Source organism: Lacerta agilis, chromosome 8 (genome assembly GCF_009819535.1).
Source record: "Lacerta agilis isolate rLacAgi1 chromosome 8, rLacAgi1.pri, whole genome shotgun sequence".
Classification (NCBI taxonomy): Eukaryota; Metazoa; Chordata; class Lepidosauria; order Squamata; family Lacertidae; genus Lacerta; species Lacerta agilis.
This window is the reverse complement of record NC_046319.1, coordinates 61,672,763-61,687,444: the sequence shown is the minus strand read 5'-3', so window position 1 is coordinate 61,687,444 and position 14,682 is coordinate 61,672,763. Positions and strand designations below refer to the sequence as shown.

Here is a 14,682-nt window from a genome sequence, read left to right as displayed (position 1 = left end):
GCCTGGTGTAAATTAATTTGTAGCCTGAGGGGATTACCAAGGCGTGGACTGTCCCTGAGAACCGTAGACTGTCCCCGGGAGATGTAAGGGTGCTGATCCCTTATTTTCAAATCCGAAACTTGACAGCTATGCCACTATCTTAACTTGATTTTTGGAAGTGTATTAACTGAGTAGGAGGGGTGAGGGGTTGCGTGGGAGTTAATTGCTGGGGGCGGAGACCATTCCCGCGAGTGGGGAGGGGGAACGTGGTGGCCTCTCCAGGGAGCGATTTATTTATTTTATGGGGTTTTTTTGCCTTCCGTAAAAGCGTGTCCCACGAGGCAACCCGTAGGCACGTGACCTCACCTGGGCTCAGGTGAAGGAGGGGCCCTGGACGCTGTTCACCTGGCTCGGCAGGTAATGCCAAGGCGGGGCTGGCGGGGCGGAAACCATTCCCGGGGGGAAAGGGGGCGCAGGGATCCGGCAGGGATCTTGGAGAGAAGCGGGCGCGGGCCCCGGGGTACCCCAGCGGCCTCAGCTAGGCTAGGCTCAGACCTACCTGTAGAAGGACTAGGCCCTGCCCAGGTATTAATGGTGACACCAATCCTCTCGGCGCCTCGCTCGTCGCCCCCTTCCTTCCGCCTCCCCGCCTCCTAGTCTTCGAGTGGTTTCCCCCCCCCTTCCTTCCCCCCCCGCCTCCCCCCCAGGCATCTTCCTCGATTTGGGGAGGAAGGGCTTTAACCCAGAAGATCTGAGGTCAGACCAACTTTGAGGGGACAGGCGGATGCAGCTCTGACACTTGCTTACGTGGAGAGACCACCCCACCGCATTACAGGTAATCTACAGTAGCCTTTTCACCTCCAATCCTGCATATGAATCCTAGGGGGCCCTATCGATTTCATTGCGGGAGTGCTGCTCCTGCTACTTCTGCTCAAGTGAGTATGTTTGAGATTGTAGCCTCAAGTGGAGGGGATTGGTGATTTTAGCCTAGAGGTTTAACAGTATTTTAAATTTGGAACTTCCTCTTGTCTGACTTAACAGGACTGTCTGTGCACCGACGGCTTGTATTTATTTAGTTAGCTCTTAAAATGTATGTGCCATTTGAAAAAAACCTCAAAGTGGTTTACAAAAAAACACCACTCACTAACCTGCCCAGTCCAGAGACTCTGCACCCCTGAACACTTGCATGCATTCTCTTTTCTTTGGAGCAAACATGTCACACTCCTTGAACTAAAAGAGTAGCCCTTAAAAATGTCTGCCCCATTCTTCCTGGAATGCAGGATAACTACTTTATTTTGCCTTTGTGGTCAGTATATATATACACACACATATATACATATATACATACACTTATTGATATACTGGGGGGAGCAAATGTTCCACTATCCAAGACCACCCTTGACTTTGTCAGAAATTTAAGGTTAGGATGGAGATTCAGAATATGTTAAGGGGTAAGGCATATGTAGTAGACTCTTGCTAGGTTTATGGCTGTGGTCCTACCATCCATTGCCAGAACAGTCATTTACATATTGCACACCAGCTCAGCAGAATTATTCTGTTTACAAATACAGTGTGGCCAAAATAAACTGGTGGTGTCTTTACTAAATGAATTGATCTGCTTAGTTACTGGCTTTGGCTGTTTCATTGGAGAAGCGGGGTTACATATAACATTGGAACAGTTGTTTTGGTTGAAACCAAGCAATAACAGGAATTATGCAGGTGTGGTAGGTGGGGCGCGCGCACAATTCTCATTTAAAAAACCCACAAAACTACAAATAGCTGGCATAGCTTGATCTGATGATTCTGGAATTATTTAGCAAGGGGATCCAATGGAGAGATCTTGTGTTTATTCAACATGTATTTGTCTGTCTCCTTCCTTCATTTGGAAGTCACCCCTTTGTGCAGCAATGCTGAATGCTGGTCATATACCTTAACTGCTCCTGTCTACCAAGGACACCCTGGCTTGAGCCTAACTATTTAAGCTGCCCCTTATTACTCTCACAAAGCCTTTTCATTCTCGCCATGCATTCATGTTCTTCTGGATTTTCTTGTATCTGTATCAGATAGGTCCTAGAAATGGTTGTGATGAAACCATTATCCACACACAGTGTTGGTTATATCCAATTAAGTTCTACTCAGAGTATACCCATTGAAATTAGTGGACCTAAGTTACCCAAGAACAATATAAGAAGAGCCTCTTGGCTCAGACCAATGGCCCATCTCGCCCAATATCCTTTTCTCACTGAAGCCAACCAGTTGCTTAAGGGAAGCTCGCAAGGAGGACCTGAGTATAATAGCACTTTCGCCACCTGTGATCCCCATCAGAGGCATACTGCTGCCAGCAGAGGTGATAGTACATAGACATCATGGTTAGCGGCCACTGATTAGTCATAGTTAGTCATGTCCATTCATTTCAGTGGGTCTACTCTGTATCCCAGCTTCTGACAACCTAGCAGTTCAAAAGCACACCAATGCAAGTAGATAAATAGGTACCACTGCGGTGGGAAGGTAAATGGCATTTCTGTGCGCTCTGGCTTCTATCATGGTGTTCCGTTGCACCAGAAGCAGTTTAGTCATGCTGGCCGCATGACCCAGAAAGCTGTCTGCAGACAAACACTGCCTCCTTCAGCCTGAAGTGAAATGAGTGCCTCACCCCTTAGTCTGGACTTAACCGTCCAGGGATCATTTACCTTTTTACTCTTGAGTATGACTAATTTTGGATACAGCTCACAGTTCCTAGGAAAGTTCTTCCTCCTCTGGAGAATTCCCATTGCACAAGCATTGATTTGTATTTATTTAAAATATTTCTTAACTACAAGTCTTTCTACAAAGGGGTGGATAAAGCTACTTACACAAGAGAAGTACAATGTCAAACCCTACAAATAAGCATAACAATATGCAGTAAAATAGAGGCAAATGTACAACTGAAGAGATGAATAAGGCAAAATCCCAACTAAAATGCCATCAAAGACATACAGAAAGGTCTTAACACGGGGCCCAAAATATCGTAATGCCAGCACCAGACGTGCACCTTTAGGGAGGGGATTCCGGAGTTGGGGCACCACTGTAGAAAATGCCTCTCCTTTGTAAATTCATAATGTACCCCAATTAAAGAAGTTGCTTGTAGCTGGGCTTCTGCAGAGGATCTTAAAACACATGAAGTCTTTTATGTTGTTGTTGTTGATGATGATGATGATTATTTATTTGGACTTATTAGGTGCTTGTTACCTAAGAGAATCTGGGTCCCACCGAAGTGCTATGACCTTTAAAGGCCTTAATCGGGCTTGCCAGTGTGGCATCTATGAGAACAATGGTGCCATTGAGTCCATTCCCTGGTGCTGACAACACCTCTGTGGCCGCCCCCCCCCGCCCCTTGATCATGAGATGGTGGAGGTGATTACCTTTTTCTCCCTTGAAAAGTGCATAGAGCTGAAGGATGAAGTTGGAAGTGTGATGCTTCTCACACACACATACACATACACATACACACTTCCTCTTTCAGTTCGATGTGTTTTTCCAGGCACATTCTACTGGATCTGACCTCTAGCAAGATCGCTTGTAAAAGTGAAGGGATCTTCACACTTTCTTTTTTTCTGTCTCTAGGCGGGTGGGGGCTGGTTTGGGAAAGGGGAAAGAGAAGTAACCAGAGGGGACAGTACCAGGGATGCATTAAGACCCTAAGCATTTGGTCAGCCAGTCCCTCCATATATATTCAAAATTTAAACAATAATAAACCATAAAATAATGCCCCCCCCCAAATGAAATGAAACCTATAATAAGATGGAAAACAATGTTGATTTTTGTATATTTGTATAAATAATGTTGATTTTTGTTCAGCTGTGCCATATGGTCCATGGTAAATCTGGCAATGGAAAATTCCAGTGGTGCCCCCCCTTCCCTTGATGCTCTCTAAACACATGCTTATTTTGCTTAATGGTTAATCCAGCCTTGGATGGTACCCATACCACTTGCTCAAAAATCCAAAGACTTTAAACAGTTGGCAACCCCTGCCTTAATGGTTTAGGGCCCAGTTATTTAAAAAAAAGGCTGCCTACCCCCATGCAAACCTGCCAGATATTTAAGCTTCTTGACAGAGGCCCTACTCATACACCTGTCGGGAAGAGAAGCCAGGCTAGCAGACAGGAAGGATTAGGGCTTTTTCTATCGTGGCTCCACAATTGTGGAGCTCCGTAACCCAGGATACACAATCAGACCCCTTCTTGATATCACTTAAGAGGGACTTAAATGTATTTTTAAATTAGAATTTGTGACTGCTTTTATTGAGGATATGTAAGAGCTAAGGACCTTCTTAACTTTGTTCAGAAGGATGGCTAATGGAACTGGATTGGAAGAAGGGAGAATGATTTACCACTGCTATTGACGATAGCAAAGTGTTCGACATTTGTATGTCATTTTAAAATTGTTTTAACATCTTAGTTGGCTGCCACGGGAAAGCAGTCTCTTTTGTACAGTTACAAACTAAAAGAAACGAATCCTCGGAATCTACTTAACAAAAACAAAACTTTTCCTTTTTGTCTTTGTGAGCACAGGATATTCTGAAATGGACGAAGCAGCTGCTTAGGGTCTAGATTAACCCCAAAGAAGGCAAGGCAAAAGGTAAATAACAAAAAGGTGGGTTTTTTGCAGGGGAGGGAAGGAGAAGAGAAGGGAGATGGGAAAAGTCAGCACAAAAATTATGACATGCTCTGCACTGAGTGGGGGAGAATCCTGCCTTTCTCCCCTCAGGCCATTCTATTTCTGTCTTCAAGGAAAGCTGAATTCTTTGTTAGGTAAAGGTAAAGGGACCCCTGACCATTAGGTCCAGTCATGTCCGACTCTGGGGTTGTGGCACTCATCTCGTATTACTGGCTGAGGGAGCCGGCGTACAGCTTCCGGGTTATGTGGCAAGCATGACTAAGCCGCTTCTGGCAAACCAGACCAGCGCATGGAAACGCCGTTTACCTTCCCACCGGAGCGGTACCTATTTATCTACTTGCACTTTGACGTGCTTTCGAACTGCTAGGTGGGCAGTAGCTGGGACCCAGCAACGGGAGCTCACCCCGTCACGGGGATTCGAACCGCTGACCTTCTGATCAGCAAGCCCTAGGCTCTGTGGTTTAACCCACAGCACCACCCTGTACAAATAAGGCAAAATGATTTCATTTGCACGATTCCTTGATTTGTGTAATCCTGCAATATTTACTGCGTTCCATAACTTGATTCTGGCTTTGCCATTACAAGGAGCTCTGTATGATGCCAAAGCTCAGACTCTCCCCTTCACCACTGGAGGTTTTCTTCAGCCACTCTTCCACTTCCTGAAGCTTCAGCACCCAGCGCCCACATAGGACAGGTGTGTTGTGTGTGCCCAGAACTCCCACCACCAGCCGCAACCACCCCAGGCACATTGCACATGTCTTTTCCTGGCTCATCCTCTCTTCAGCTTCCTGCAAGCATATCTATCCTTCCAAAAGCTATGTTTGAAAGCCCTGGGCAGAAATTCCGTATGACACAAAGGGTTGTACTTCAAAAGCAAAATTGGCAAGCCTTGTCTTCAACACCAACAACAGAAGTGCTTTCTGTTTATATGTGGGGTCATCTGGAACTCCATTGTATCTTCAGAGGGCTAGAAACTTGATTTATTTTTATTTCAAAGGGAAAGTTGATCTTCTCAGGAAACTGCATTCTGCATCCAATGTTGCCACATGTGTTTCCATAGAATTGCAGCACATAAGGCAAAGGGGGCGGGTGGGGTGAGAATCTGATGTGGACAGAAGTACAGAAAATCTTTGTTCCATAGCTTGTTGGCCTTTTAAGGGAACCTCATGGGAGACTTGTATCATCTGACACCTATATGCAACGTTGGAGGAATATCTTTGGTGCATTCCCAGTGCCCAAAGGAGTTTTTCATTAGAAAATTGGCAGCGTTGTGGCCATGCTCCCGTATAAACAGAAAGAGGGGACATGTAAGGCAAAGAGGTGCTGGGATTCAGAATATGGCACTCAGTCCTGACAGCCTTTCATCGTTCCTTCTCTGAGCCACTTGCAATCTCTGCTTTGTGGGATTTTTGTGCAGATACAGATCCCACACTACAGCAGCAGTAACATGGAACCTAATACCAAATGAATCTTGACTGGAGCAGAGTCTTGCTGTCCTGGTGGAGGCAGGACTTGAGCATCTTAACCTCTTTCTCTTCTGGCGCTTCTGCTCAGGTCATCTCGATTTGATGAGGAGCATGTGTGTTTGAGCATGTGTGGTTTTTGTTTTCTGTTTTTCTCTCTCTCCCTGTTAGGAGTCGAAAGGGTGGCAAGTCATGCTTGGAAAGACACAAGGACATCGCCAAAACCTAAGCAGCTACCACCAGCCCCCTAAAGATGTTGCGGTACCCCAGCAGATCAACTCTCCCAGAACGACTGACATTAGCCTGGAGGTGTTCAGTGGCTCTACCCCTGAGCTCAAGCAAACCCGCAAGCCAACACGAGCTGCGAGAAGCCGCAAAGCCGACCCCAAAGATGCCAGTGGGAGGGAGGGCGAAACGAGTACCTTTATCCCTGGTGCTGTGGAGACCCCCCGGCCCCCATGCTGCCCCACTCTGTCCCAGGCCTGGAGTGTTTACAAAGCGATCTTCTGCTGCATTGTGACATGCGGGGACTGCTTCAGGGACTGCCCTTCTAGGAGCCTCTACAATGAGGCACTGACAGATGAGAGCCGAGAGTGCAATGGGCGTTCGCCAAACAGTCCTGCCAATAGCTCCCCTGCTGAGAAAAACGGGAGCCAAACCAAAAAGAGCACGATCGGGAGCAGTTTCAGCTACCCAGATGTGAAACTGAAAGGGATCCCAGTGGGGATTTATACCCCTAGCCCCCACACAGATACTGATTCATGCTACAAGGAGCCTCTTCCGGAGAAGATAGCCAGGAACAGCATAGAGAAGCAACCTCTCCCCAGCAGCCATCGAAGCTCTGAGGATTACTCCCCCGACGATTTGGATACCGACAGTGACAGTGACCCAAAGAATAGCTCTATATCCAGTGGTCGGATTGATTACCTGATCCACAGGAAACTGACCGAGCTCTTCAGCATTCACCAAATTGACGAGCTGGCCAAGTGTACGTCGGACACCGTCTTCCTGGAGAAGACCAACAAGATCTCGGACCTCATCAACAGCATCACTCAGGACTATCACTTGGATGAGCAGGATGCCGAATGCAGGCTGGTCCGGGGGATCATACGCATCAGCACGCGCAAGAGCCGGGTCCGACCCCGCGTCTCTGTCCCGACCCGCCTGAATCCGGAGGAGAGCATGAGCAGAGGCAATCTGCCAGACAGTGGCAACGAGACCATGCTGGCATCTGTGCTCCCTAGCGAAGGAGGTATGTATGAAGCTCTGTGCTGTGTGTAGAGCAAAGGGGAGCCATAATAATCAAGGGTGCCTACCACAGATAAATCAAAAAGCCTATAAAGTATGGGGCTTTTTAATGCATATTAGAAAGAGAGGAGAAGAAGAAATAAGCAAATATGCATGAATAGTTAATCACCAGTTTTAACACCAGATCTGGTTTCTCTTGGTGGTAGTTGTTCCAATTCACATGTACCATATACAAAGAAATATCCTGCATTTTAGCCCAATTTGCTTAACAGAGTAAAACAACACTAATCTACCCCTGGAGTCAGCATTCATAGGATCCTTAACAAGGGTAAAGATAACAACCAGTTGAAAACCTTTACTACTCTTACGTTCCCAAATCACAAAAGGATGCCACTGTGGGTCCCAGCTCTGCATTACAATATGGCGGTGGGCAACTTTTAAAGCTTTGGAAGCTGGAGTAGTGTGGGAGACCCTGGCCAAATCCTTGTTAGGTCAGAAAGTTCACTGGGTGATTTTGGATCAGTTGTCCATTTGTACATATGTCCCCCTGCTGGGAAGGCCTGTTGTAAAGATGAAACTGGATGGAGGGTGGAGACGATAAGGCAGCAGGGAACAAAGTATGCTACCCTGAGCTTCTTGCAGGAGTGATAGAATAAGAATGCAATAAAATCCTTTGATGGGCATGCTTGTATGTATACTCCTCTCCCACATGCACGTGCATATCCCTCACTCTTCCTAAGTAGGTTCAAAAGCCATCTTCTCCCAAAGTTTCACAGTTGCCACACTGGCATGTTTTAAGATGTGGAGAGGCCCAGGGGCTGAATGTGCATTTGAGTGCCCCTTTCCTTCACACACAAACCTACATCAATGTCATTTATACCCCTCAACTGGAGCGCACTATTTTGTCAGTATGGATGTGGCCCCTGCTTGTGTGAGGCTTGGGGCCATTACCACCTCTAAAAAGGAGGAGGGGGCATTGTGTTGCCACCTAGTAGGAGCCTTCTGCTAGGGTCAAATGCATGGTGGTGTTTGCAGCCAACACTCCCTGATAAGCTATGAAAATCCAGTTTGTCCAGCTTGCTCTGGACCCCTTTCCAAGAACTACTTGATTCTAAGCACGCTGGTTACAAATGTCAGCACGTATTGGGGAATAGATGGCTACCTGAATTCATGCTTTTTTCTTCATTGTAGGCCAGAAATGCCAGGGAGGCAAACAAAGGAGAAGGCTTTTGTGTCTCTCACATGCATCCCGAATGCCAGGGGTGGAGAGCCCTGTCCTTCCACATGTTGTTGGACTCCTAAGAGACCCAGCCAATATAGTCAATCATGAGGGGTGATGGGAGCTGTAGTCCAGCAGTATCTTGAGATTCACAGGTTTTCTGCTATAGGTTATCAGTAGCTTCTTATTTTGAATGACTTGAAAGAAAATATTTGCTCATAGCTAAGGTAGCGTATGGTGGGCTCTCCTTTAGCAACTGGATCTAGCCACTAGAAGATTCAGCAAAGACTTGAACCAAAATCCCAGTTAAGCAGCAGAGTCATTCTCCAAGTTACTGCCTCTAAGCCTCAACCTTGTATTTGCAAAAAGGGGTATAACGGCAACACAATTGGGAGGGTGATGATGAGAAGGAATGAAAGAATGAAGGTGGACTACAAAACTGAAATAAGCTCAAGTTTGTCTGTTTCACAGAGGCAAACCTGGCTGTGTTGCCAAGTGTGTGTTCATCAGCTCCCCGTTCAGTGTGTACCTGTATGAGATGCTTGTGCAAGCAGGTATTTCCCCACATTCACACACTTAGCTGTTTGGGTATACCCCTAAAATATGTAGATGCCAAATGATGTGTGTTTCCTTTCAAATTTCTTCTTCTTCTTTTGGTTATCTGTCTTCTAGATTTCCCTGTTCAGATATCTGTAGAAACCACAGCAGATATGAAAGCCAGGAACATGCGGCACGGAGCATACAGCACTGCTGGTAAGCCATCTTCACAGAATGAATCGTATTACCTCCTTTTTCAGTTTGCGACCATCGAGCCATCACCGCCTTCCCAAAGTGAGCCTGAAGTCACTTATAATTAGGCTCATTATAAACATTGTTTGCGGACAGTACTATTGTTTGTTACTAAGCAAGGTATATTGGCTTGGGTTTTGTATTGAAGTAATAGCGTGAGCCTTATTCAGGAGTTCAACTTGCAAAATGTATAATCATGAGCTCTGGTGGTGCCCACTGTACCAGCCCCCCACCAACATTGCAACCCACCTATGCTTTTGGGGGAACCTGCAGAACTCTGCACGGTCAAGATTCCCCATGTGGTTCCCAAGATTCCCCCACGTGGTTCCCAAACTTTTTGCCCCCTGGACCAGTTGAAAATTGCTGAAGGTCTTGGCAAACCACTTAATGATTTTTCTGCTTGTTTAGCAATGTTAATTTGCTGCAGCGTTATTCCTTTAAGGAAGACAGAGCATTCTTCCAACCGCTCCATTCTGCAAACCACCTGGTTTCGAAGAACAATGGAGTGGCTGCTTTACTTTTTTTCTCAGAGAGACAGCGTCTGTATCTTCTGCTTTTCACACACATACATTGTTCTTCGTTGTCCTATGGACGCAGTAAGGGTGTACTTAGTTTTTCACACATGATTTCTCCATATTGGCTTTATTTTTATTAAATAAATCACGACACAGTATAATATGCCATGTGTTGTTGTTCATCTGAGGTTGTATTTACCAAATTTTAAGACCTGCTAAGGAACAAATGATTGCTATTATGTCTCCATATGTAAAACCACAGAATTCAAAGAGGGTGCACTTTCTTTTCCCCATGACTGTACATGTACAGTGGTACCTCGGGTTATGGACCCAATCCATTCCGGGGTGCTGTTCGCACCCCGAAAAGTCTGTAACCCAAACGGCGCGGAACACTTCTGAGCATGTGCAAACCGTGCAGAAGGCTTTTGCACATGCTCGCCCGGTGAAACCTGGAAGTAAACACTTCCGGGTTTGCCGCGTTCGCAACCCGAAAAACCGCAACCCGAAGCAAACGTAACCCAAGGTATGACTGTAACTCCACAGAGTCAGTGCCACACACACGCAAATGACTGTTGGTGGTCCATGGATCACTCTTTGGGAACTCCTGGCTTAGAGCACAGCTCTGCTCCATGCAGTTTAATCATCATGCAATTTGAAAATTCAAATATAGAAATGGGTAACACCAACTGTGGTATTACAGTCCTGGGGATCCAACTGCAGATTAATTTGACGATTTCCTTTGAACAAGTGTGCGGAACCTATGATCATGCACATTTATGCATGAAGGGTTCTAGCCATGTTATTGGGAATCCTGGAAAATCAGGTGTTCAACTGAATGTGCAATGGGGTATGTTGCCTGAACAGTGCTTCTGAACTCCAGGGCTAGGAAACTTGTGACGCAGCCCTGAATTATCAACTTGTTTACAGAGATTATAAGAAGGAGTGAGACCCTGTCAGCATAATGCACATCTGCTCAAAGATTTGCTCTGGCAGCCAATAAATTCAAGGTGTTACTAAACCTGCAACAGCTTCAGACCCATGTACTTGAAGGATCTCCTTCCCCTATATGTTCCCACTTTGATCTGTGGAACTAGTGCTTTTAAATGATCCACTCTGCACTTTCAAGAAATCAGTATTTTACTGTGGCAGCACCTATTTTCTGAAATCCCCTGCCTGTTAATGTCAGACAGGCAACTCTGTTGTATTATTTTGGACAGCTGCCCCAAAATGTTTTATTTTGGCTAATCTACCCAAAAACATGTAATGAATATTTTATACCATTTTATGTAAACTGTCTAGAGATATATTTTTGATCAAGTGATATAAAAAGGTGAAATAAATAGACCCAATTGGCTTGGGTGCAAAGTAAACCTGTTCCTACCTTCTGCCCAATGAGCACAAAGGCACTGGTTGGATTCGCAACCCTTTGCTTTGGCAGCAGGGTGGGTGGAATGTTCTCCTAGGTGACTTTGGGGTTGGTTTTATTTATTGGCTTATTTCAGTGTTACTGATGAATGAGGAAAACTGGAGACAGGACTTGAGAAGAGAGCGTAGCAACTAATTCCAGTAACTACTTCTTTCCCCATGATAGTCCTGTTTTAAAATTCTTGGATGATCCTAGCTTTTTAGCCTACACCCTCTCCCACACACATTTCTGGCTATGGTCTTGCTGACCTGTTTTAATATATGCAACAACCTTTGGTAACGTTATTCTTTTTCTGCTAGCCGTGGAGAGAGGCAAAGTACTATACAAGGTACGGAAGCCCTGCTGTCTGGCAGCTGGAAATGGTTTTCTCTGTACCGGCTTCTTCCTGAGGTTTCCCAAGGCCATTGCCTGTGTTTTTCCAACCCTACTTTGCACAGCCTTGAAGGCTAAGAACTTGCTCTTGGTTTTTACAGGCTCGCCGAGATTCTTAGGAGTTTTGACTTCTCTCCTGCAATACCTGTTTCCACACAAGTGTTTGGTGGGAGTGGAGGGTGGAGGCTGCATAAATCTGAATCACAGAGACAGGGGAGATCTTATAGTCCAGCTGCCTGCTTAATGCAGGACACAACTATCCCTAACAGCTGTCATTCAGCCTCTGCTTAAATTATTCCAGTGAAAGACAGCCTACTGTCTCCCATGACAGTCTTTCCCATTGCCAGACAGTTTTTGCCATGATTGTATTATGGAAAGCAGGCAGTAATATCTGATGTGGAATCTACCAGGTTAAGTAGGGTACAAAGAATCTCAGGTTCTATTTGTTCTTACCAAAAGTCAGGTTCTAGTCCTCATGGCTGTGGACTTTTTGAGAGGGATCCACTGCTTTCGTTGGATTTTAGGGGTTGCAGCGTACCATTTTTTGCAGATAATTTCTTCTTATTCCCCTTTCCTAAGTATGCCATAGTCCTGTATGGCTCTCCTCTCCCTCTTCTTATTCCTTCTGCCTACTGTTCTTAGGGTTAAAATGGCTGCCAAGAGCAGCATCACCGGTGTGCCTTAGCTGTGCTTTAGCAGACACCGACTATGACAGAGTTTGAGAGCACCTTGCACACAGCTTGTGGTCAAGCTACATTCCCCGAGCTTGATGCAAGAATGGTTGGGTGCAGTTCTTGGGTCTTACGCGGGATCTTGGGTTAGTTATAAACAGGGCTGTGAGTCTTCTGCACATCCATGATGCAGGATTTGGCTAAGAATGCTGGCTTTCCTTCCCCACCTACCTCTCAAGATGAGCTTCAAGTTTTTGTAGCTACCAAGAGACACTTCAAGACATGCAGTTAAGTCTTCTTCAGCAGAACATGAAACAGCACTTCTGTAGTCTACTGGGCCTTAATGCTGTTTCTTTATGGCAAACAGAAACAGGGGCCTCATCTGCATTATATATTTAAAGCAGTATCATAGAATCCTAGACTTGTAAAATTGGAAGGGACCCCAGTGTTATGTAGTCCTGCAGTGCAGGAATCATAGCTAAACAATTCCTAACAGATGGCCATCCAGCCCCTGTTTAAGAAGCTTCATTGATAGAGAGTCCACCTCTTTCTGAGGTAGTCTGTTCCACTGTCAATAGCTCTTACCATCAGGAAGTTTCCCCAAATGTTTGGTCAGAATCTTTCGTGTAATTTGAATTCATTGGTATCATACCACTTTAAACAGTTATGGCTTCCCCCAAAGAGTCCTGGGAACTGTACTTCATTAAGGGTGCTGAAAGTAGTTAGGAGACCCCAAATGATGAATTGGTTCCAATTTTTGTGAGGAGGTCTGTTTATTTTTAACTACTTCTTTGACAGATGTGGTCTGTCAGTTTACCCATTTGAGTAATTTCGTATCTTCCACATTGGATAGAAAATGGGGTTTCCAACAGCTAACCAGTATCTTTTTGCCGCAGTTTTACAGCTAGCAAATAATACAAGAGGAGTGGACAGGTTTCAGGCTTGTTGGGTCTACTTTTTTTACTAGAAGCTAAAAATGTACAAACCAGAACCAGGTACTAAAGTCATGCAGTTAGAATGAAAGAGCAAGAGTCCCTCTGAGCACATTCTGAGCCTCGGAATTTGGTTCGAGTATCAGAACTGACCTGAGCTCACAATTCATTCTTTTTTTTAAAGTCCATGCCCAGTTACCAAATCTTCATCTCAGCAACATAATGGGAGCTGTTTTGTTGTTGCATTTGTTAATCAGTTGTGGGTTAGAAATCCTTGCTAATCCATTGCACACAACCCAGTAGATCCTGAACTACCTCTTGCCCAATAGCTATCATATCTACCGGGGTGGAGAACCTCTGGACCACAGGCCTAATTAGGACCACAGCACCATTTGGACCTCAGGACCATTTTGCCCAAGCCACTCATACCTGGGGCAGGTTAAGGTGTAGCTGGGTCAGAGGGGGCTTGCAGTAGGTGCTGCCACCATCGTGATGTCAGTTGATTGAGGGGGAGTTGTCCTAGCCATATGTCAAACTTTGCCCCCAGGGACTGGGAAAAATAAGGAACCCTAAGGTTGGCAGAAGTCTGTAGCAGCCAAAAATGGACTGGGTATGTTCCATGGGCATGGAATGCTGAAAGACTGCCAGCTGGTGGAATGGACTGTCTGTAATCTTGAACAGGAACACTTCGCACAAAACTCTGTTGCAGATGCAACTTGTAGTCTTCAAAATGTCAAATTGCAGCCTCTTGGGAACTTAAAGCAAAACAAATTTGACCAATTCAAATTTCCAGAATCATTCATTCATTCATTCTCCCTCTCTTCCCCCCTCCCCCCTCTCTCTGCACTGAATTTGGGGTGGGTGGGTGTGCTGATGATATACAGCCCTGGTTATAGTACAGTGTTCCAGCTTATCCTTTGGGTATGCATTTTCCAGGCTTTTGTATATTGTGTATAAAACTCAGTGTGATCTGTTATTTACAACAACACCCTCTTCTTTGTTTTCCCCTCTCAAGGATCTCCCCTGAGCAGAGGCTCTTCTTTCCAGGATACAGAGACAGATTCCTCTGGAGCCCCTCTGCTGAAAGTATATTGCTGAGAAAATGGACTTCGGGAACGAACGTGCTAGGCAACGAGGCCGCGGGGCAAGTTCCCGTTTTCTAAATGACAAATACGATGCCACTTTATTTTGTTTGTCAATCTTTAAAAATTGAACTTGACTCCCTTAACTTGGATTTTAAGGGAGGCTCATAAGCAGATTGTTGTCTAGCCGCAAAATGACAGGAAAAGGATATTGGCACCAGCCATAAGTTGGGCTTTCCCAGAATGCCTGGTTCTGTTGCCATTTTCCAAGATAGATTCTGCTGTAAACTTGCCTTCAGATGACCAAGCTAGTGCCTTTTCCACTACATC

At 45.5% G+C, this 14,682-nt stretch overlaps 1 protein-coding gene across 3 annotated transcripts; it reads left to right on the top strand.

The window, feature by feature from the left end:
- The first annotated feature begins 274 nt into the window (after nucleotides 1-274).
- Nucleotides 275-14,456, top strand: KDF1 (keratinocyte differentiation factor 1). 3 transcript variants are annotated; one of them, XM_033157860.1, is made up of 6 exons: nucleotides 284-396; nucleotides 687-814; nucleotides 4,530-4,596; nucleotides 6,270-7,350; nucleotides 9,238-9,318; nucleotides 14,286-14,456. In XM_033157860.1, exons 4-6 carry the CDS (start codon nucleotides 6,291-6,293, stop codon nucleotides 14,366-14,368), a joined length of 1,224 nt encoding a protein of 407 aa, XP_033013751.1. In that variant the 5' UTR covers nucleotides 284-396; nucleotides 687-814; nucleotides 4,530-4,596; nucleotides 6,270-6,290; the 3' UTR covers nucleotides 14,369-14,456. The 3 variants fall into 3 exon arrangements, with proteins under 3 accessions (XP_033013750.1, XP_033013751.1, XP_033013752.1); XM_033157859.1 differs by lacking the exon at nucleotides 687-814 and having other exon boundaries at nucleotides 275-396; XM_033157861.1 differs by lacking the exons at nucleotides 284-396; nucleotides 687-814 and adding an exon at nucleotides 895-914.
- The last annotated feature ends 226 nt before the right edge of the window (nucleotides 14,457-14,682 follow it).

What these genes read in the sequence shown, in the direction of transcription:
- KDF1 (XM_033157859.1), top strand. Translation starts at nt 6,291, where the DNA reads ATGCTTGGAAAGACACAAGGACATCGCCAAAACCTAAGCAGCTACCAC. An exon ending in TGTGCTCCCTAGCGAAGGAG is followed by an intron (nt 7,351 to 9,237) that starts GTATGTATGAAG and finishes TCTGTCTTCTAG; the next exon opens with ATTTCCCTGTTCAGATATCT. An exon ending in CGGAGCATACAGCACTGCTG is followed by an intron (nt 9,319 to 14,285) that starts GTAAGCCATCTT and finishes TCCCCTCTCAAG; the next exon opens with GATCTCCCCTGAGCAGAGGC.